The sequence below is a fragment of the Microcebus murinus genome, chromosome 7 (assembly GCF_040939455.1).
Source record: "Microcebus murinus isolate Inina chromosome 7, M.murinus_Inina_mat1.0, whole genome shotgun sequence".
Lineage (NCBI taxonomy): Eukaryota > Metazoa > Chordata > Mammalia > Primates > Cheirogaleidae > Microcebus > Microcebus murinus.
In genome coordinates this window covers 16,815,010-16,840,040 of record NC_134110.1, presented here as the reverse complement: position 1 = coordinate 16,840,040, position 25,031 = coordinate 16,815,010, and the positions used below count along the sequence as shown (strand labels likewise).

The following is a 25,031-nucleotide window of genomic DNA, read 5'->3' as shown; positions in this document are numbered from 1 at the left end:
CAGTGGTGCCAAATTTCCCACTGCTAGCAAATATTTTCTTACGATAATTTCTAGCACCCTTAGCCTCCATTACTAGTACCACTGTTGTTTCATATGGGATCATGTGAAGCAGAAAAGCCACAATTAAAAAGTGAACAACTTAGCAATAAAGCACAAATTTTATGACATTTTCATAGCTAAGGAATCTAAAATCCAAAATTTTTCCTTCTAAATCCTCAAGCTGAAGTCCACAGAAGCATGAAAAGACTACCCTTATGACCAGCAGGGACTTGTCTTGTTTTAACATAGATCTTTGTTCATTCTAAAAATTCTCTTTTTTCTGTCCTTTTTTCCATTTCTTCTCTCACCCTTACTGTCTATCCCATCACTTTTAGTAACACAATTGAATTCTTATGAAATCTTGTGATATAGAACTTTTTTTTTTGAATTTCAGATGAATGAGGCATCACTTACCAAGCAGGGCTAATAAAAATGATTAATGTCTAGACATCTTGAGTTATAAAAAATATCACAAGCTCCTCATAACATGCACATTTGAAAAAAAGATGCAATAATAGTAATAAATATATTACGTACTTGTGACTTCTTGTAAGAAATCCAAACACGGTCGACTACTTCCAGAAATACTTATTGAAACAGCCAATGGGGTCTGTCCTTCATAGTTCCTTGTGTTCGTGTCCGCTCCGTAATTATATAACATCCGTGCACAAAGCACATCATCCCTAAGGGCAGACAAGTGTAAAGGAGTCTGTCCATCTTCTAAGCGGCCCAAGTTTGTGTCTGCCCCTCTCTGAAGGAACATGCGGCAATAAGAGTGATTGCTTTTGATCACAGCATATCGCAACAGGAAGCCATTCTGAATGTCGATGTTGGCGTTGTGGTCCAGGAGGATTTTGACACAGCTTGACCTCTCTCGGATAATGGCGAGCTGAAGTGGTGTTGTACCTTTATCACTGAGTGGGTCGACCTCAGCCTTGAACTCCAGTAGAAGTCGGACAAATGAGTCCCTACCATAGTGGGCAGCCACATGGAGGGGAGTCCAGCCATCATTGCTTTTTGCATTAATGATGTCGCTCCTGTATTCAGATTCTAACATCAAGCGTGCAATCCGGGCCCGGCCATGCATGGCTGCGTAATGAAGAGCCGTGAAGCCTCCGATTAAGTCCTTAACTGTGGGATCAGCTAGAGTTAAAACCAAAATGAAAATATTAGCATACTCTAAGACAAAACAACAAACACTACCATGGCACAGGATATTTTAGCCAATTCACATATAAAATGTGAAGCAATCAAATATTATGATGAACATGAAGTACTTTTTTCCTCAGTTTAATTCAAATCTAGTTTTAATGAAAAATAAATTTAGTAGAAAGTTATCAAGTCTGAGTTAACAGAAGGAGACAGACAAGAAACATGGAGTTCAGATCACCACATCCCCCTTTGCTAATTTAACCAACTGCCTTTAGCTACTCATCTCCCTCGTCTCTGTATTGTTACATGTTTCTTTTCTGTTTTGAACTTTTTGTTTTATTTTCTCTTATGCTGCTTCTTAGTCTTAAAGAGAAGCATGTGTAGCAACATCTGCTGTTCTAAATTACAGGCGTACTATGGTCTGGCAGACTCTGTTGTTTTAGGGTGTATTAGATTTTAAAAAAAAGTTTTTCTGTGGTCTGTGCAAATTCCAAAGCGTGTAAGATATCTGTGAAGTGATCTTGATAAAGTGTATTTTCATAGGATAAAAGTCTATTCTGAAGTCTTAGTTTTACATGAACTTTGGAGTTTATTAAGAATTAAGCAACATATTATGTGAAGAATTGGGACAAATCTCAGCACTGTATAAATATTATTTTCTCAAACAGTTCCAAAAACCTCTCCTAAATCGACTGATTTCTGGGGAAGAAAAAACAACTATAATTTATCTGCTATGTGACCACTCAAGGCACAGACTTTTGTCACTGGCCTCAGCTCTTTCATTAAGCCAAAGGTCAGTTCTTCTCAGCTCTCACCCCAGTGGCATCCCTGGGCAATGGGCAGAACAGGGACAGGAACTGCATATGCAGATCTCCTGGAGGCCAGCAGTTCAATGGAGAAGAAATTGATCAGACCTAACTACCTAAGATTAAAATGTGTTCTTATAAAAATTGCCCTTAATTTTTGGTTTGTTAATGGAAGAGAAAAAAATCACTAATGTTTTTCACACACATATACAAAAAGCCTCCTAAAGTACGTGAGTAAAAACTCATGTATTGTTTACCAAAATGTTATTTAGATCTAGAACATATAATGACGGTCTCTTAGAAAAATCCAGGAGGCAGAAAACTATATGTAAAATAATAATAGTGTGGAGAGTAAATATTTCTGTTAAGAATGAGTTGCTAACAAAACCTACAAAAGTAACTTTTTTAAAGGTAAGCTGTATCATTTGGATTTCTAAAAACATTTAATATAAAGTGACAGTACATAATGGTAGTATTATTTTTATCTACTTATAGGAAACGAGGGTATCATACCTCCCTTGGTCTTAACTAAAAGAAAAATACAGTATCTATTTACTATGTGACATAAAAAAGCAAGGCAAGAACATTTTAATAAAGCATTTTGCTGCCATCTACCGGTAAGGCATGCACATGAGCTACTAATGTTTCCATTTTGACAGATGCTGCTGAGCCTTCAAGTCACTCCAATCTGTTTTAGATATATCTCTTACCTAAAGTTGACTAAGTGAATACAGGCATGAAATCTAAAAGATCTCCTCCTATTCAAATGAAACGATAAATCTTGCCAAAGGACATTTCTAATCTATACCTGACCAATCAACTATTTGCAGATATTCCCTCTTAATCTGTGAGTGAAATTTAAGAATACCTTCTTTCACTTCTCCCTCCTTTCATCCACCAAGGGTGCCTTTAAAGGTGCCAGCCAACATCCTTATTTGCATCCTATACTCGCTCTAGCTGATGGTAAAATTAAAATTATGTTACGTGAAATTTTATTTGCATCCTTGGTCTCCACTTTAGGTCTTTTTTAGGTTCTATTTACATTTTGGTGCTATACTGAGCTAAGGAAAAACAGAGATTAACACACAGTGACCTGCTTCGTCTCAGTAAAAATCATTCAAGTGAATTAAATGAGCACACACTGGGAACACAGTATAGAATGAAGAGCTGCAGGATACAATGCATAAAATTTATCCTCAAGGAATTAACAAAATGGATTATAAGGTAATGAAAATACAAAACAAAACTTAAGATTATTAGCCAATGCAATAAGACAAGAAAAAGATTTAATTTGCAATATTACCAGAAACTACAAAATGTCTAGATAAAAATTCAGTAAGAAATATGCAAGGCATATGCAAAGAAAATTTCTTTGAACAGAACTCATTTCATCTGTTTGCTCAAATGTCCTGTCATCAAAAAAGCCTCCCTCAACATTTTGTCTAAAATAGCAACCCCACCAAACTTATTACTTTGTCCACTTAGCAAACATTTTACCCCCAGGTGGGCTTATTTTAAATAAGGTACAGCAAAATTTCAACAAACTCTAAATTTACTAAAAAAACTTGAAATATATATAAATAAAAGCAAAGAAACATTCCCTATGAATATAGTTTCTTTTTTTTCTAATAGGCTTATTGAGGTAAAATAAAATTCACTCATTTTAAGTGTGCAGATTTACAAGTCTTGATAATTGAATACAATTATATAATCCACCACCATGGTAAAATATAGAACATTTCCATCATCTCAAAAAGTTCCTTCATGCCTCTTTATAGTCAATTGCCCTTCAAGACTCTGGGACCCTAGCAAAACACTGGTTAACAAAAATACAATTTTGCCTTTTCTGGAAATTCATATAAATGAAATCATTTATATACTTTTGTGTTTAAATGGTTTCACAGAAGCATGATGCTTTTGAAAATTTTCCATGTTGTATATATCAACAGTTCATTCCTGTATAATGGTGAATAGTATTCCATAATACAGATATATAATTTCTTATACATTCATGAAAAGATGGACATTTGAGTTATTTCAAATTTGAGGCTCTGTGAGTAATGCTACCATGAACATCCATATACAAGTGTGTGGGGATATATGTTTTCATTTTACTTGGGTTTAATACCTAGGAGAGAATTGAAGGGTCATATGTTATATACACATTAAACTTTATAAGAAACTGCCAAATTATTAGTTTCTAAGTGGCTGTACTATTTTATATTCTCACCAGCCATGCATCAGAGTTCTAGTTGTTCCACATCTTGGCATCATTAGTAATTTTAATTTTACCCACTCTAGAGAGAGTAAAATAGTGGCTTATTGTGCTTTTAATTTATATTTCCCTAATAACTAGTGATACTGGACATATTCATGTACTTTCTTTTGTGAATAGTCTGTTTACCTCCTTTACCCATTCCCATTGGTTGTCTCCTCATTAATGAGTTCTCAGAATTCTCAGGATTCAAGCCCTTTGTCAGATGTTTTATAAATATTTTCTCCTAGTTTGTTGTTTGCCTTTTCATTTTCTATACTGTATTCTGAAGAACAAATTTTTAATTTTTATGAAGTCCATTATCATGTTTTCTGTTTACAGTTTGTGGTTTTTGTGTACTATTTTAAGAAACCTTTGCCCAACACAATGTCACAAAGATTTTGTTTTCTTCTAGAAATTTTGCACTTTTAACTCAAGTTTAGGTCAATGATCCACTGTTAGTTAATTTTTGTATATGGTGTAAGGTTGGAGGTTCATTATTTTCCATATCTTATAATAGAGATCTATTTGTTCCACCAAATTTTATTAAAAAGACTATCTTTTCCCAATGATTTGCCCTGGTGCCATTGCTGAAAATCAATTTACTATAAAAGTCCAGGTCTATTACTGAACTCTATTTTGTTCTATCGATCTAAAAGAATCACCATACATCAATCCCAGACTGTCTTAACTATTGTAGCTTTACAGTAAGTTTTGATAGTAGATAGTGTAAGTTTTCCAGCCTTCTTTAAAATTATTTTGGTTAATACATTTTAGAATTAGCTTGTCAATTTTTCAAACAAGACTGCCAGAATTTTGGCTGGAACTCTACTGACTCTGAAGATGGCAATCTCCCCCCAAATGACCTAAACAATATTAATTCCTCCAAACCATGAACATGGAATGCTTCTCCATTTATTTAGGTCTTCCTTAATTCTCCTAAGCAAAGTTTTGTCTTTTTCAGTGTATCAGTGATACACACCTCTCATTAAATTTATTCCTAAGTATTTTAAATTTTGTTGCTATTATAATGAGTTAAAATCTCATTTTCCAAATGTTAATTGCTGTTAAAGAGAAATAAAATTGATTTTTGTACACTGACCTATGTTTCATTTTTGTAGATTTCTTACAATTTTCTAAATGCACAATTATGTTCTCTTCAAATAAAGACAGTTTTATTTCTTCCTTTCCAATTCATGACTTTTAATTATTGTTCTTCTCTTATTCCAATGGTTAGAACCTACAGCAGAATGTTGAATAAAGTGGTAAAAGTATATACCCTTTCCTTGGTTCCTCATCTTAAGATAAAGCATTCAATGGTTCACCACTGAGTACAATGTAAGCTGCAACTTTTATAAATGCCTTTCCTTAGGTTTTGGAAGTCACCTTCTGATTCTCGTTTGCTCAGTCTTTATTATGAATGGGTATTTAAATTGTCACATGCATTTTCTACATCTATTGAAATGGTCACTTGGTACTTATCTTGTATTCTATTAATATGGTACCTTACTCATCCTATAATGTTTTAGATGTCAAATAAAACTTGCATTCCTGGGATAAATACTACTTGGACATAACACAACATACTTTTTAAAATAGTGATAGACTAGATTTGCTAGTACTTTGTTAAGAATCTTTGTATCTATTATCACAAAAGATGCTGGATTATGGGTAGACTATGCACATGAGGGGGCAAAAAAAGATATTGGTCTGTATAGTTTTCTTCTCTTGTGAAGTCTTTGTTTGGTTTTATGTCTGGGCAATGCAAGCCTCACACAGTAAGTTTGGAAGTGTTCCCACCTCTGCTTTATCAAAAAGTTTGTGTAAGATTATTATTTATCCTTTCAATATTTGAAATAATTCAACAGAGAAGCTGGCTGGGCCTAAAGTTTTCTTAGTGAAAAGTGTTAGTTATGAATTACATTTCTTAAATTGGCATAGGGCTATTAAATTACTCTATTTTGGGGGGGGGGTTAGGTTTAGCAATGTGCATCTTTCAAGAAATCTATTTCTCCTAAATGGCACAAAGGTGCTCATTATATTCCTTAATCTTTTTGATGTTGATAGGATCTGTAGTGACATTCCTTTTACCATTAAAAAAAATTTTTTTGTTGATACACAATATTTTACATATTTGTAGGGTGCATACAAATATTTGTCACATGCATGGAATGTGTAATGATTGCATCAGGGAATTCGAGGTATCCATCATCACCTTACGTATTTATCATTTGTGTTGGGAACATTTCAAATTATGTCCTCTAACTACTTTGAAGTATGCACTACACTGTTGCTAACTGTACTTACCCTACTCTTTATTGAACATTAGAACTTATTTGTTCTATCTAACCATATGTTTGTACCCATTAACTAAGCTTCATCCCCTCCAACACACACCCTTCCCAGCCTCTGGTATCTATCATTCTATTCTCTACCTCCATGAGATAAACTTTTTTGGCTCTCACACATAAGAACACGTGGCATTTGTCTTTCTGTGCCTGGGTTATTTCACTTAACATAATGATGTCTAATTCCATCTTGCTGCAGATGACATGATTTCATTCTTTTTCATGGCTGAATAGTATTCCATCATGTGTATATATGTGTGTGTGTGTGTGTATATCTATATATATATATCATTTTTTTTTATCCATTCATCCATTGATGGACACTTAGGTTGATTCTCAATCTTTGCTATTGTGAATAGTACTGCAATGAACATGGAGGTGCAGGTATCTCTTTGATAAATTGATTTCTTTTCCTTTGGATATACACCCACTAGTGGGACTGCTAGCACATATGGTAGTTAAGGTTGTTCTATTTTTAGTTTTTTGAGAAATCTCCATACTGTTTTCCATATTGGTTGTATAATTTACATTTCCAACAACAGTTCATAAGAGTTTCCTGTCTTCCGTATCCTCACCAACATTTGTTATTTTTTGTCTTTTTAATAATAGCCATTCTAACTGGGGTAAGATGGTATCTCATTGTGGTTTGATTTGGCTTTTCCTGAGGATTAGTGATGTTGAGCATTTTTTCATATACCTGCTGGCCATCTGTATGTCTTCTTTTGAGAAATGTCTATTCATGTTCTTTGTCCACTTCTTAATAGGATTTTTTTAATTGCTGAGATGTTTTAAGTTCCTTATACAGTCTGGATCATGGGTCCTCAAACTTTTTAAACAGGTGGCCAGTTCACTGTCCCTCAGACCGTTGGAGGGCCAGACTATAGTTTAAAAAAAACTATGAACAAATTCCTATGCACACTGCACATATCATATTTTGAAGTAAAAAAACAAATGGGCAAAAATACCCACATGTGGCCTGCGGGCCATAGTTTGAGGACGCCTGGTCTGGATATTATAATGTCTATCATAATGCTTCTCATTGGATAAATCAGTTTGCAAATATTTTCTCCTATTCAACAGGTTGTCTCTTCATTCTGCTAATTTTATCCTTTGCTTTGCGGAAGGTTTTAGTCTAATATAGTCCCAAATCTGTCTACATTTGTTTATGTTGCCTGTGCTTGTGATGTCTTAGCCATAAAATCTTTGCCTAAACCAATGTTCTGAAGTGTTTTCCCTTTGTTTTCTGCAACTTTACCGAATTCATTTCCCAGGTGTAAGAGTTTTTTGGTTGGAGTCTTTAGGTTTTCCTAGATATAAGATCATATTAGCAAAAAGGGACAATTGACCTCTTTCCAATTTGGATGGCTTTTATTTGTTTCTCTTGTCTGACTGCTCTGGCTAGGACTTCCAGTACTGTGTTGAATCCTTTTTCAACATAATAGCCTTGCTATTAGTTATGTGTGTTTTCCTTTGTTTTTTTCATCAGTCTGAATAGAGATTCATCAATATTTTAGGTCCATCAATCTTCTCTATTATTTGCCCATTTCCGATTCCACTGATTTCAATTCTTCTCTTTATTATTTCACTCCTATTTTTACTTTGGGATTAATTTAATGCCAGCAGTATATAGAAACTGTTTCAATATAGTCCCTTTCTTTTTCCCTTCCTCTGTGCAATTACTGTCCTAAATATTTCAGCTTTAGAGTTATTAGCCCAACAATAGTTTAGTTTTGTAATTACTGTTTTATATTGTCTTTTAAGAGATGAAATGAAGAAAAAAATCTGTTGTCTGTGGCAGAACCAAAGGTAAAAAAACCCAGCATTCCCTAATAACTACTGTTAACAGTGATAGAATTTCAGCTTTACTGCCTACATTTTTAAAAAATTATACATAATTGTAATCGCACCCTAATTACTTAACCTTTTTTCTATATTTGGGCACTGAAAATGCCTTCATTTTAAAAATTATATATAATGAGGGGTGAATTTTTACACAGAAAATATTTCCTGTGTTTAAGATGGTTTCCTTTGGATAAATTAACAGAATTAAATTTAATTTAACCATTAATTAAATTTAATTTAACCATTAGTTAAATTAAAATTAAATGAATAGGATTAATACAAACAGATTTATTGGGTAAAAGGATCTACATTTTTAACACTTTAGTACACACTACCAAATTGCTTTCCAAAAGTACTCTCACAAATTCCCATCAATGTAGCTGTTTCACTTTTGGAATTATCATTTGCAAGATCTTTCATATTTAAAAAGCTAAAAATAGTTCTCACCATTCTTTGATTACTCCCTTATCTTTCTTATTTACTTTTATGTGTTTTGCCAGAAATATTTTACCAACTTTATTGAGATGAGACCTGAGATGCTTTTCTCAGGTTCCTCCGGGGTTTCTTTTACAGATTTAACTTCTAGAGTTTTTTCCAACTGCCCTCACACCAATTTGCATAAACAATAAATCTGAAAATAAATAAATGCACTAAGATTTGGTCTCTTCATGTTATTTTCTTGAAATAGCCAACACAGTCTTGGAATTTTTAGAAAGATTCAACATTGGAAAATGAAGATAATAATGAGCTTGTTGTAATTCTCATCCTTGTAACAGAGACTCTTCATTACAATTCCAATAGCACACTAACCTGGTCAGAAGGATTACCAGGATTTGTATGGAGGTGTTATTATATGCTTCCCATTTTTGTTTAAAACTCAAGTATTTTTGGACATTATAAAACCCTAACTTTTTATCATTTTGAAGCAGGATATCTGAAAGTAAAGCAGCATAACATCACTTATCTACACAGGCCAGTGTTTTACTGCTGCCCCTTCATACCTATGAGTTCCACATTGACAGATTCAACCAACCAAACACTGAAAATTGTAATTAAAAATATATATATATAATAAAAAATACTACAAATTTAAAAATAGAATATAACAACTATTTACATAGTGCGAGGTATTCTAAGTAATCTAGAGATGATTTAAAGTATACAGGAGGATATACATAGGTTATATGCAAATACTATACCATTTTATATCAGGGACTTGAGCATCTGTGTATTTTGAGGGGGACACCTAGAACCACCCCCCTCGAATACCAAGGGATGAATGTATATCTCTGCTGTTCTATGTATATCTCTGCTGTTCACATGTGATGGCAGCCACTCATCACATGTGACCACTAAGCACTTAAAAAGGTTGCCAGTGTGAGGAACTGAACTTTTTATTTAATCTAACTGAAATTTAAATAGTCACACATCTGTGGACAGCACAGGTTTAGATTAAACTAGAAAGAGAGCCTCACTTTTGTTTTCCTTCTGGAATAGAGGTAGTGCCAGTTACCCAACTCAAACTTGCTCATTTTTTGAACAAAACTGGATTTTCCCAGAGCAACAGCAAGTATGGCTTCCTGTAGCTGCTCCTCATCAGACTTTCCGTGGCCACATCGCTTACCAAGCAATGGTCATGGGCAGTCTCTCACTCTTGAGTTTGGCTAGCTCTGTACGATCATTCATCAGTGGTTTTACTGGGCAGGCATATGGACTTGACATCAGTTAAATCTGACCCATTAAAATACTTGACATACAACAATTTCTAGTTGGTGAGTGGCTGGCATTAGACGTGTATGGCCCATTTTTAAAACAATGTCTAGCTAGCTCTTTCCCCTGTTCCTCTCCTAATTGTCACCATTTCAATCAGTGGCAACTCTTTTCTAGGCTCATCCTCAGGCTAAAAACCTCAGCTATTCCTGATTTCATTCACTTCCACTTCATATTCCACCTGCTCTTCTTACCTTGGGGCTTGGGCCCTCCTGATACATTCACATACTGTAACCAGTGAACTTTCTAAAGCACACATCTGCTTCTCCCATTCCTCTCTGTCAAGTGCCTTGATGGCTCACCAACATCCCTAGAATAAATTACTGAATATGTCCCAATCATACCGAATTTTTTTCAGTTCCACAAGCCAAACATGCTCCCTCTCTCCTTTAATCCTTCACACTTAGTGTGTCCCCTGGGTCTGGAATAATTCCATACCTCCATCTTTCTAGGCCTTCATCCTGCATCACTTATCAAGATCTCCACTCCAGCCTACTTTCTCTAGGAAGTCTTCCTTCCCACTTCCCCACCTCACCCCAATAGATAGTGAGGACCTTATCACACATGGCATTTGACCATTCTGTTGATACTGCCTTGTTTTCTTACAGGCAATACTGAATTACAGATATGATGGTTTGAACTTCCACTCCACTATTTATGAGGTGAATGACCTTGGGCCATTACTTACTCTACTGTGGCTCAGTTTTTTTAATGTAAACATACGTATTATTATCTTCATAGAATTGTTATGAGGAATTTGGCACACATTAAATGCTCAATAAATGTTGGTTATATATTTTTCCATCCTCTAGGTAATGAAATGCCAGAGGATTAGCCCCATTCTTGCTCATGTCTGTATCTCAGTGCATGGCCCAGAGCTTGGCATACGCTAGGTGCTCAATAAATATTTGCTGGATAAATAATTCATATAGGATCAACTGGCCACCTCGTCTAAGTATCTATATGAATTTTCTCTCTCTGTCTCTCTCATATACACATACATACACAAACACAGAGCAGGATGAGAGGGAAAGAGAGTAAGGAGATTGGAGGATAGAGAAAGAAAATGAATCCTTATTTCTTCTGAGTTATTTCACTCACTTTCCCCTATTTGGATCTGTGACTTCATTTTGGCTCACTGTCTACCACAAAATAAGCTTGTTAACAGGAGGTGCCAATCTGACTGAAAGTTGACAAGCTCTTCAAGGAAGCACGTGGTTTTGAAAATAGCAGGTATGATGATTCAGGCAACTTTCTAATCCCACCATAAGGCTGGCTCATGTTCAATCAATTTTTTTTTTTTGGATAAAAGATCACTCTTGTCTCTGTAAGGCTTTGGAATAAATATCTTAGATAACTAACTTTCTTTCTTATTGGAAACAAAAAAAATATGGATTATACCCTCATGAAGCTTCAGACTAACTGGAGATATAGACATTAAATAGAAAACTATAAAGTAATTCATTATGCTTATGATAAGTGCTACAGTAAAAAGATACAGGGAACAATAATATCATATAACAGAGAAATAGTATCACAGAGGGACAATAGTATCATATAACAGGGATATAAATAAGGATCCCATTTGACCTTGTCTAGATAAGGTAAGAGGTTTCCCTGAGAAAGCATAAGTGAGATTTAAGAGAGAAGTAGGCATAAGCAAGACACAAGGGCCAGGGGTAGAGTGAGAATAAGAGTGACCTAGGCAGGAAGGCCCCCCAGCCAAAGAATGCAGAGGGGCTGCAACTCAAAGCTGCAGCTGGAAAGATAAGAGGAGCCAGACATTGCAGGGCCACATGGATCACATTTAAGATTTTGAATGTCATCCTAAGAGAAATGGGAAACCACTGACAGATTTTTAAAAGGAAATAGTTTTAATGCCATTTTTAACAAATCACATTATTTGGATACTGGTTGGGAGGGGGCAATAGTGGATACAGGGATAAAAGAGACCATTGCAATAGTTCTGGTGATGTACGATGTTGGGCATGTTGTTTCTGTGCCCAAGAATGGGGTAATGTGTCCAGTGAAAAGAAGTGAAGAGATATGACAACTATTTAGGAGGCACAATCAACAGGACATGGCAATTGGTCGTATTGGAGGTGAGGAAGAAGGTGTCAAGGATGGTTTCTAGATTTGTGGCATAGCAATCATAGGCTGTGGCAACATTTACTGAGAATCAACACTCTGGTGGCTTGTGCTGTGCTGGCGATATCTATGGGCCATGCAAGTGGAGAAGCTGAATAGACAGTTGGCTACACTGGTGTGGAGATCAGAAGCCAGGACTAGACTAAATACAGAACATGCCTAAAGTACCACATGTGGCCGTGGAAGAGAGGAGCAGGGGGATTCCTCTCCTATTAATTTTTCCAAACTGGTTCAAAATGTGCTAAGAAAACTATTCTCTGAATTTCTTATTCTATTAGGGAAAAGGGAGCAGGCAGAAGATGCTATATAAGAACAAAGGAAGGGCTTCTCCAAAATGTTTATTTTTATTTTAAAGAAGAACTCAGAAATGGAGCCACATATACATGAAAACTTTATATCTGACCTGGCAGTGCACAGCAATGAGGAAGAAGGGGTGCTTTAGGCTATCTTTATGAGGAAAAAAGTGAAACTATACACAACCACTTCATATTATATACAAAAACCAATTCTGGATAGATTAAAGACCTAAATGCCAAACCTTTTGGAAGAAAACAAAGGCAAATAATGACCTTGCAGTATGATGTATTTCCTATACAAGACATAAAAGGTACAAACCATAATGTAAAAGAAAAATATAATTCACCTATATTAAAATGTAGATTTCTGCCCCCAAACAAAAATAACATCAAGAATGTGAAAAAAACTACAAACTGGGAGAAGATCATTGCAACTTGTAACTAACAAAGGAGAACATATAAACAATTCCTACAAGTTAGGAAGACAGACAAAAAAGTCCAATCTTGCTGTATTTTGTTACTTTTGACAAAAAGAATAAATAAAAGAGGCAAGCGTATCACACAGCGGAGAGCAAACCATCTGGTAATACGCTACGGCAAAGGCGAGGAATAGGCACTGCCCCACCTGTCAGTAAGGACAGGAACAATTACAGTCTCTTTAGAAGATAATCTGCCAATAATCCATCAAAAATTTTTGACTTGGCAATTGTATTTCTAGGAATTATTCAAGAGATAAACTCTTAAATATGTAATAAGATCTGTCAAGGACATTCTCTGTAATACTGTTTCAGTAGCAGAAAAATGGAAACAAAATGTCCAACAATAGAAGATACATGTCAATAAATGACATCTATACAATGGAATTCGAAATAAAGTCATATACTGACAAGGAACCAAGCTCACTGTTATGTGAAAAAAAGCAAGATGCAGAACAGAACATTTAAAAAAGGGAAGCAGGCTAGAAGGCAGAGGATGGAAAAATATTTATGCCTATATGTACAGACTATCTCTGCAGGGTACAAAAGAAACAGTAAAAGTGACAGCCCCTGGGAAGAAGACTAAGGGACTGGAGCTAAAAACAAGGTATTTCCCCCTCATTGATCAGTCTATAGTAGCTTTAATGTGGTTCTTAAATGTATGGAAGCATTACCCTGTCAAAAAATAAAATACACTGCTGAGGAAATTTCAGCCATTCTCAATGAAAGAGAATTGTTAAACAAATCATAGTATATCCATACTTATACTATATTCAGCAGTTGAAAAGAACAAAGTAAATCTGTATGTATTAATATAGAACTAGTAAAGGTTTCTTTGGGGGCAGTGAAAATGTTCTAAAATTGATTGTGGTGATGCATGTCTAACTTTATAAATATATCAGAAGCCACTGAATTGTACGCTTTAAATGTGTGACTTGTATGGTATGTGAAATATAGCTCAATAAAGCAATTAAAAATATATATATATACACATAGGTGTGTGTTACGTAATAATGGGGATTTGTTCTGAGAAATATGTCATTAGATTTCATCATTGTGCAAACATCATAGAATGTACTTACACAGCCTAGATGGTACTACACATCTAAGCTGTATGCCTATTGCTCCAAAGCTACAAGCTTATAAGCAATGCTGTACTGAATACAGTAGGCAATTGTACACAATGGTAAATATTTGTGTATCTAAACATATCTCAATATAAAAAAGGTACAGTAAAAATGTTATTATAATCTTATAGGACTACCATTGCAAATGCAGTCCATCATTGTCCAAAATGCTATGCTGCACAGGGCCTGATATATGGACAAGGAGAGAATAGGATTCAAAAACTATTGTCAAATCTAGTCCTTATTGGTTTTTTCCTTTTTCTTTTTTCCCACCATTGGTTTTGATAAATAAAGTTTTACTGGAACACAGACACACCTATTACTTTACATACTATCATCTATGGCTGCTTTCATGCTATAACAGCAGAGTTGAGTAGTTACAATGGAGACAGTATGGACCACAAAGCCTAAAATATTTACTCTCTGGTCTTTTACAGAAAAAGTTTGCAGACCCAGTATACTAAAAAAACTTTAAGTCATATAGTTGAATAAAAAACAAAAGTTGCAGAATTACACAGTGTATCATTTATGTTCTAAAACCACACACAACACAATATAACATAATTTCTATGAGTACATGTCATATTATTAGGAAATGCTCTAGAAGGATAAGCATCAAACCAAATTCACACCCATGGTTACTTCCAGGCAGTGGTAGGCAGACAAGGACTGGGGTGGTCAAAAGGACTGGCTGTATTTGTAATTTACTTGAAGATTTGTTTTAAGGAGACAACATTTATGTATTAATCTGAATAATGCAACTTTTTTTAGTTAATTTTTTTAACAGTGAGGCTGGTGGAAGTGGAAATTAATAGGACTAGGTGGAATAACATGTGAGCTCTGATCTTGGTCTTCATTTTACTAAGTGCTGCTAGAATTTTAAGTGTTCTGATCCTATACCCACTTTATAGTTTTTTCAGATCTTTCTACTGGCTTTCTGCTTACATTGCCCCTTCATTAATTTCATAACTGGGGTTTTCAAGTTGTAAGTTGAAATGATGTGGAAGATAGCTACAAAGCAGGCACAGGCCAGCAAATTTCTGGTCCTGTTAATAGTCACCGATTTCAGGCATATAATTCCCATTTCAGTGCCCCAGGGACATGTGACTACTCCTAGTTTCCGGGTAAGCATCATCTTGCAATTAGTTCACACGGATAGCCTTCATAATCAAATATTCACGTAATTCATATGACCCTCACGAGAACTGTGGGATTTCCAGCATTTTTCTGCACTTCAGAATACAAGTAAGTTTGGCTAGTTTTCTAACAAAGTACACCTTAGGAAGGAAACTAAATCACTGCCAATGAGCAATTCAGGCCCTAGAATGGCACATATGTAACCTGAGCCCCAACCAAGTTGTTTACCACTGTAATTTACAGAGGCAATATGGATATAAATGATAAGATATATATAATCCATCTTTAGGAAAATTAAGCTGAAATTCAACTGAAGGAACCAGTAATTAATTTAGGATAATTATTAGCTTAAAAACCTTATGGAAATGGACAATTTTCCAAAACAAAAACATAAAATGTCAAACGTGGTCCCCAATTGCATACATTTAAACAAATTTAGAATTCTGAGAACCAATCATCTTGTAGGATACCTACAAACTATATACACCTGGAAAAGGCAAGTGCTGTAAAACGATGATAATAAAAGAAAGCATCCAAAATAATAAGAAGTAAATTCAAAAGATAGGGTATCATTGGGGCCATGATGTTTAAAGGACTGTACTAGGTCTATCTGCTTGAGCAATTATCAAGAGGGGAAACTTGTGCAATTCTCTATTGCAGGTACCTCAGCCACTTCTGCTCAGAAACAATAGCAACTAGACAGCCCCTAGAAGTGTTGCTTAGTTGAAATAACCTAGGAAAACCTGGCTGTACAGAAACTACAGCTGTAAGAGGAAAAAGTCCCATTCACAAAACTGACCTTTTAAACAATCTGGATTTTAAACAATCTGAATAAAACTCAGTATAATTATAATACCTTCACAAAGGAGAAAGTAAGATGTTGAGTATTAACAAAAGAGAAGCACTTAAAATTATACACAATACATTTTAAACTAAATATAATTTCATTTTAAGTTTCTTCTTGGGAAAAAAGGTTTCCTTCTAGTAAACTCACCTCCGTGTTCTAGAAATACCCGAACACATCTTTCCTTTCCTCTTGCTGCAGAGAAATGTAGCAGGGTCCAGCCATTAGCATCTCGGCCATTCGGAGAATAGCCTTGTTCTAACATCTTTCGTACTGTGTGAACATCCCCGGCAGCTACTGCAGCCTGAATCTGCAACTCTTCCTGGAGTTCAGGGTTCCTTCGACAATGGTGGTGTAACATCCTAGCTGAGTCCACTTTTTACAAAGGATTCATTAGGTCACAGGGATCAGCCTTTAAGGGAAAGTAGAATATATGAAATTTAGAATACTGGACTCCTGATACTGTGTCTATTAAATATCACAGAATTTTCCATCTGCTAAATCAGTAAACCTTATTAATGACAGCTGCCACTAGTAGTTAACATATAGTTAAGACCAAAACTTTCAGTAATTTCCCTAAGATTTTATAAATGATTACTAAAGGCAAGCAAGGCATAAACTTCTAAACTTCTGAAACAGAAAATTTCTTCTGCAGCCTCTTGAAAACTCAATGCAAACAACCTATGAACATAACATTATTTTAGGTAAAATGGGAGGTGATGTTGGGCAGCTACAGGATGGGAGATGTCAGAGGAATCAGATTAATACCTGACTTAGGACTTCTGATTTACTTGATGCACCACAGAGTAGCTTTAAGTTACATACCATTCAAAAGTTCCATCACAAATCAGAGTTAGTAAATACAGCTATAAAATGGACAAGCAATATACTATGAAGAATACAAACAATTATGAAAAGGAGTTTTAAAAAAATCTTTAGGCTGGTTACCTAAGTATTTTAATAATATTTTATTTTTAGCCCCAAGTGTGGAAGGTTGGAGGGAGAAAAAAATGGGCCAGGTTAAGTAAATTAGAGTAGAATGTTTGAATTATATTTACCTTCCTTTTGTTTATTACTGTTTCTCTTTCTATCCTCCCCACTTTGTTAACTGATGAACATTTTACTATTCCTCTTTTTTTTTGTGACATCCTCTTCAACATTTTTCTAATTTCTGTTTTCTACAAGCTTTAGTCTCTAAATATTCAAAGTAGCAAGATCATACAATGTATTTTAAAACTCTATGAATCCAAACAATGTGGTGATTAACCCCATGATAAAATATTTTAAAGGAAAAGTAGTACAGTGGATTCCATGGTCTCTAATAGGTCACAAAAGAAGTGTGTACTAAAACTCAGTATAAAATGAGATTCACATACAAATAGGAAAAGTCCAAGGTGAAAAGTCGCACCTTATATGTATACAAAAAATTTTCATTATGTTTTTCAGTTTTTAAATACATACAGAAACCTAAACTAATGACATTCTAGAAAGCCATTCCAACTGGGCTAATTTGAAGGAATAGATTAGATTCATCTCTTAATTAGTAGCTCCTATTTCTAAAAATAAGAAACAATTGTGATAAAGCCCTTTAAAGACATTTTGTTCTCATATGTAGGTTGGACATCTCAGGATAATCTTGCTATCAATAATAATTTATCTTGCAAAACTACTTGTAATAGATTGTACAATGGTAAACTTGAACCTAACTTAGGTCAAATAATCACAGCTTAAGAATATAAACATCCTATGTTGTTTTATACATAGAAAATGGTGTCATTACATACCCATAAGTATCACTAAGTGTTATGGTTTAAAAATATCAAGCCACTAGTACCAATAGCTATTTCCTCAGAGAAAACTGAGAAATAAGAGCTTTCTTAACAATTTTCTTTTTTAATAAACAAGACTCCCTCTTATCTTTTCACTTAACTACTTCACTAAAATTGTCTCTTGTCTTAGAAATTTTAAGATGAGAATCCTTTCAGAATAGACTTTTGCTTGTTCTCAGTGTTATAAGAGAAAATGTTGAAAACCATCAGAAGAAATTAATGAAAACTATTACTATATGCTCACAATCACCTTGAACATTTTTTTTTAATGAAATGATGATGTTGGCACTTACATGAGGTCTACCATGCAAGAAAAAGATTGCTGAAAGATCAAAACAAACCTAGATTTTGTTTTAGTGAGTGGCATACTTAGTGTACATTAGCTAATTTAAAAGAGAAAAGTAAAAGCTAAATTAAGTTTTCCCCTAAACAACACAGACAACCCTGTTGTGACCCTGACTCACCTTACCTTATGGAAGAGTGCTCCTTCTCCTGATATGTGGATTGCCTAATAACCATTGTGCACATACAGCATCGTGGGGGAGGGGGCTCAGAGTGCACCCAGACTCCGGAGCAAAAAAGGCTTCTTAACCTAAAAGCAAAATAATAGTCATAGGGAAATTCCTTAAAATAATAAAGAATCATAGCTGCCTGCAGTCTACCCTTTGGTGAACTTGAGCACTTAAATTTTAGTACTTTTACAACAAATCTATAGAGCAGAGGAAGAACTCAGGTCAATTCTTAGAGAAAATGGTCTCAAGTTATATATGTTCTTCTCTAATAAATACGATTTAGTTTCAAGATTTTTTCTCCCCAAATGCAGTTTTTTGAAAAAGAGTATATAAAGAAAATAACAAATCACACATTTGGAATCTGGATGCAAGTATAGATTCTTCTTTTTCCTCTACTGAGAATATACTATCAGACTAGCTTAACTTGAATTACTTTTTAACTGACACCACTAGTCACCCACTCTTTCTAAATAGGACTAAAATGAGAATATGTGTGCATTCAATATAGCAGGTGGCCAGGGTCACAACTTAATCTATGACTACTAAAAGACTGTGTCTTTAAATGCTGGTTCTTCATATGCCCTAAAGGCATCAGGTCAATCATTTTGAAATTGTTATTCCTTTGTGTATACACCAAACTAGATAAAACATTAACAACGCTCTTGCTGGCTTCCCCAAATGAATTCTGAAAACACGCTACAACTAACAGAAAAGGGATCTTTCTGCATGTCAATTAAATCCTAGCTCTGTAAATTCCATAAGGGTTAAGGACACACGCAAGGTGACTTCCGCACATCACATGAGAATCACTATAGTAATTATGTATTGGGAGAACTACCACCTTATCCCCTGGTAGCAGGTATGCTAACCCCTCCATCTCTTAAAACTTCAGACAAGGAAAGATTAGGCCACCTGGCAAACTGACATGCTGCTGTATTAAAAAGTTGTGGGTACTGGTGACTGCACACCAAAATTTTTAACCAATCCAAATTAGCATAGTCCACTTCTACTTTTCCTTCTTTTCACATCTCATTTTTCCTTGTCAAACTTCTTCAAGGAAAGCAAAGACTTTGCCAATTTGCACTTGGAAATAAAATTTGATTTAAAACTCTACCTATTATTTCTAAATAAATGAAGTAGACATGATCCAAACTTCTAAAAGGCAAGCTGTAAAACATGCAGAACAGAAATTACAGAAACGGTGGATTGTAAGACTGAGGTAGGAAATACACAAGATGAGCCTAGAGCATCTTATAGTGCTAGAAAGGAGGGAAATGCTTAAAGAAAAATACGATGGGGTGGGTATGTCAAAGGCACACAGGAGACAACTGAAAGAGCTCTCAATGGCCAAAGATGGAACAATCTGAGCAACAAAATACTTAAAAGTAGTACTGGATTATAACCCAAAGTATAAAATAAATATCAATTAAGTCCTTATTAATATGAATAATGGATTGAATAAAGGGGGGAGAAACAAATCTTTTGTTCAGAATTCCAAATAATTTGTGTAGATACTTCCTTCTCAAGGAGGTGATAAACATATATGTTAATGTAAGATGTTAACAGAAAAAATTGGGTTTGGAGTTCTATGGGAACTCTATGCTATCTTCATAATTTTTCTATAAATCTTAAACTATATTAAAGTTTATTTAAAAAATTCAAATCAATGTCTCAATTATGAGTTTCATGCATTTCCACAAATGAACATTATGTGATCATTTTTCACATGAGCTACTTTTATATTTTAAGAATTAACTTCACTGGGCACCTTACTTTTAACTGTGTCCTCAGCACCCCCTGCCTCTCTAGAGAAGTGGAAATGACCCTATAAAATAAAGGAATATATCAAAGGAGGTAATTTTCTAAATAACATATATTCAATGTAAGTTGTCTTAATTTAATGATAACTTGTGGGCTCAGGAACTACTGATACTCTGAGCATGCAATCTGTAGAAATTCCATTCTAGTTTTAACAGTCAGAAAAAAGCAAAAAGCATACAAACAAGGAAGACTTTCTTTTCCGCTCTATGTGGGGATTAAAAGAAAATAATCAAAACAATTGAAGCTTCCAAGATTTTCTTCTATTGGCCATATTAGAAACCACAAATTTAGAAATTAAAATACATTACCACCCAATTTCCATATAGATGCCCAGTGAACTTCATTTCGTTAAACCAAAACTTCTTGCTTCACATAGAAGAAAAAGTCTATACTGATAAAATTGAGTGAAGAATAAACATAAAACAAGATGTTTAAGACCTGTCCAAAATCACATAACCTTCACCAAATTTGAGCACATTTCCTCAATTTCCTTTGGTGTAAATGATTAGATATTAATGGCTTTTTACACATTATTTTCACTAGAAGTCCACACATTTGTTGATTAAACGATATTGGTTTGCTACTCAAAAAAAGAAATGAGCATTTCTTTGCAAAGTAAACAAAGATACATGCTGGTAAGGAAATAAAATCAACTCCAAGGACACTGGCTCTGAGAAAAAAAATCTACTAATGGTTCACAAAACTTAAGAGGGAAGATGGATGCAGAAATACTACAAAGCCCAACCAAAAATGTATAAAATGGCTGAAATGCATGCTGACGAGCTCTACTTGTATAAGAGCCTGGAACCCAAAATAAAATAGAATTGTTATTTCAGTGTCACACAACATAGCATAGTGTTTATGTTCCAAAACAAATAAGAGTATCTGTATTTCCTCCAAATTACTGCCTCTGTACAACATAAGGATTTATTATCATGAACAACTTATCTATGACTCACATAGGTTTAAACAGAAAAACCAATAATTTTCATGACGTATATATGAGGGAATAGAGAAAATTTTAGGATTCACTTATCCAGACCCAACTCAAAGCTTAAATCACAAGTATTACAAATGATAAGGTCTTATCAATATTATCTTATAAAGTCATGTCTGCCAATATCATCTTAGCAGCTTGGTACCAGTGCCTAGAAAGTTTGCAAGTAAGGAGACTGATTCTACTTAATGAGTGCATTCAGTTGAGAATGAAATGAAAGGTTGAAAGTCAGGTATTAAATATGCTAATATAAATTGTATCTGATTTTAGACTTTTTAGGAATGATGCATACTTCTATGTTACCAAAGTTAAATGTGAGCAAAATAGATACTAAGTGTCTCATAATATTAAATAAGTGGTGTAAGGAATATAAGCAGTGGCCATAACATACAAAGATGCATCATTGAATACCTTCAAGTACAATCAATTATTCTATGCGAGAATCTGTATTTAGTTACCAAATAAATCAGATTTTTTTCCCAAAACCACATGACTGGCAATAGAATTAACACAAAGTTAACTGAGAGGTTGAAAAATATGAACTACCTAACTGGCCATGCTGGTAAATATTGAACTGAGAGAGTCTCACTTCCTGACCAGGAATTGAACCCAGGCTACAGGGGTGAAAACACAGAATTTTAACCATTAGGCCACAAGGTGAATTCCATCTTGGTAAATAAATACCTAAATTAAATATTTTAAATATTTGGCATAACCTAAACCAAATACTCTCAAATCGTGCTAATATTAGAAACATTAACAGATCCTGACAATTTCTATATATTCCCTAAACTTAGAAGAACCATGAAAAGATGAGAGGATTCATGAAATACTATTTAAACAATGAGAATGAACTGGCTGGGAACCAGGAGAAAGCAGTGGCCCCTATTTACCTTACATGCTTGACTAGCCACAGATCCCTTCCCTTATCATCTCACATGAAAACACCCCTCAAAAACAAAAACATCCTAGGGGTCAAATCTAAAGCAGAAAAAATATTTGACCAAGAGACTTGAATAGAAAATACATAGTGCTTTATTTTGAACTTTAAAACACACTTCAAATATTTTAGCATTTTTTTAAAAAGCTCCAAAGTAATCATTAGGGATCTCTCTGGTGAATTCCACACTTAAATAATAAATATTAGCCTTTAACTTTATAGATTTCTGCATAAATTTTACTGAAATGAAGTAGTCAATTACCTTGATTCCCTATATATGAATACAAAGGCCACCCTAAATTTTCACCATGGAACAATAATTGATAGATAGTGATTCTAAATCCCATTCAGTAGACTCTCTCCCTTTGGCATTCAGATCTAGGTCTCATCTCAAGAATATGTAAACTCTCCAATCCCCTTTAAAGCATCTTTAGCTATCTTTTGATAATATAATCAGTAAAGATTTCTTTTTGTGGAACACAGAAAGTCCAGTGGAACAGAGTAAATCAAAAATCTTAACTTCTGGTACTTTAAATACTGCTTTGTACCAAAAATGCCATAAATAATCTGAGATATTAAAATAACTGAGATTAACAAATCATTTTATACTCTTGCTATGAAATGTTAGAAAAGTCATTGATTTGAGTAATTTTGGATTTAACTCTTGTATACTTTCTATGTTCATATCCCTTCTTTACGAAGTACATTAATCTCCTAAACTTACCTTTAGTGCATTTTCAGAGGCAGCAACAAAATATAGCAGCAGAAATGTGACCCATGAATAAGATGCTTAAATTTCAATCTAGCAAATTCTCTGTAAAGGTTTTGAAATGAGAAATCTTATCTATGAAGAATACCAAAATTAAGCCCCAGCTATCTAAACATACCAAAAGGTTCCTTTGTATTTAAATTCTTAAGACTCAAATAATTGTTAACAAGATATTGTGTAAATTTTTAAAAGTTCTTCTATAAAATCTGAGGTGTAACAATTATTATTTACATCTTTATAAGTTTCAGAGCCCATCCATATTACTCCACTCTCTCTCTCTCTCTCTTCACCCATACACACACCAAAAGAGTTAATTATATGTAAGTGTTTAAGGGGGGCTAACATTGCCTTCATGCCATGCACACTATTAAGGTACACACATCCACTTCTTACTAGGAAATAAAATCAATTTATTTTCTGAAATTCATAAATGTCAAACCATTAATTTATCTTTCCCCACCAAACCACTGTCAGGTAGGTAACTCAAGGTTTTCTGATGCAGGTAGAGGAAAGGTGATGAGAAAGAGTAAGGGGGGAAACATTAAACTGTGGTTTAATTAAAAAGCAAAGTCATTCAGAATTAACAAGCAATTAACAAGGAATTGAGGAATTCCTATGAGAGTAAGGAAGGCGAGGGAGCTACAAAAAAGGTCTCAAGGCCTCAGAGCAGAATAAATGGCACAGTGTACTGAAAGATAATGCAAAACACAGAATCACACTGTACAGAGAGAAAAGGGGGAAATATATTTCTGGGGTAGAGAAGTTATTAAAATGTTAAGGATCAGGCATGGGCAATGTTTTTGTTTCGCTAGGAAACTAGGGGCTAGGAAAGGGTGCATTCCCAGGCAACAACCCTTAAAATAAAGCACTGCTTAATGAGGTAGGGGCCAAGAATAAACAATGGGGGAGGGGAGGCCTGGCTTATTACCTTTATAGAGGATGCTGGTCAGAGGCACTGTGTCTGCTGCTTCTCTGGTAGGTGGGAAGACCCCTTCCAGCTTTTCTGTCTCCTCCTGCCAGCCCAAACCTAGAAACAGAAACCAGTGAGTGGTGTAGTGCCTCAGGGGCGAGGAGGGGGCTCAGAGAAGGGGGAGCTATAAAAGGGGCTGGAGAAGTGGCTAGAGCAGGCAGTGAAGGAGCAGAGATTCTCTTCCCTCCTACCCTCTCAGCCTGCCCCCTTCCCCTAGGGGAAGGTAACTGACTTTACCTGTCTCCTCAGCTGTTGTTTCTCTTCCTCCTTTCAGCCTCCTCCACACTCACCAACTTCTCCATTGAAAAAACACCCCAGACAGGGCCGGACCCGGGTGTTCCTGATCCTCCTCGGTGCCTCACGGCCCCAGCACAGAGAGCATCCAGACAGCCGAGCAGGCGGGAGGTGGCGGCCCCGGCCGCCGGGCAGCCTCCGGGCAGGGGTGCAGGGAGGAAGTCCCGGCTCGGGTGGGGGGGGCAGTCCCGGTCCAGGGGCTCGAAGCAGGGGGCTGCCGCGTTCCGGGCCAGAGGCTTCCAGCTACGGAGGGACCCAGGAGGTTTCGGGACAGCTAGGTCCCAGGTCATACAGGGTCCGAAGTGCCAGCAATGGGGTCTCCGGACTGGGGGCTTGCGGGATGCACTTTGCACTGGGCCACCCCCGCCCCCTCCCTCCAGCACTTTGGGGTCACTGGGATGGGACCAAGCCTTCAGCAACCAATCAGCGACCGCAGTGGAGCCTGAGCCTGGAGCCGTAAACCAGGTCCGGGGTGGGTGGGGGTGGGAGATGGGGGCGACTTGGTTGGCTGGTTGCTTCCTTCTCTCCTCCTTACCCCCGGCACCCCCCACCCCCTGCCTGCCGTAAAGCTGCCTCTGCATTCGCGACAATTAGAGGAGGCGTGCCGATCGTGGCTGGAACTCGTCTCCGATTGGTCTCACTCACTTCCCCCTCGGCTTC

The 25,031-nt window shown here is 35.7% G+C and overlaps 1 protein-coding gene across 3 annotated transcripts in view; it reads right to left on the bottom strand.

Moving 5' to 3' along the window:
* The window catches only part of ASB7 (ankyrin repeat and SOCS box containing 7), a 42,740-nt gene extending 17,834 nt beyond the window's left edge, over positions 1 to 24,906 (bottom strand). The window contains exons 1-5 of one of the 3 annotated variants that reach the window (XM_012764576.3): positions 24,315 to 24,906; positions 24,036 to 24,134; positions 18,533 to 18,660; positions 16,390 to 16,651; positions 577 to 1,182 (exon numbers count right to left, since the gene is read on the bottom strand). In XM_012764576.3, the coding sequence (XP_012620030.1) occupies positions 577 to 1,182; positions 16,390 to 16,600 (817 nt within the window). In that variant the 5' untranslated portion in view covers positions 16,601 to 16,651; positions 18,533 to 18,660; positions 24,036 to 24,134; positions 24,315 to 24,906. The remainder of the gene's footprint in view (positions 1 to 576; positions 1,183 to 16,389; positions 16,652 to 18,532; positions 18,661 to 24,035; positions 24,135 to 24,314) is intronic. The other 2 variants (XM_012764575.3, XM_012764577.3) reach the window with 2 other exon arrangements.
* Positions 24,907 to 25,031: the final 125 nt, after the last annotated feature.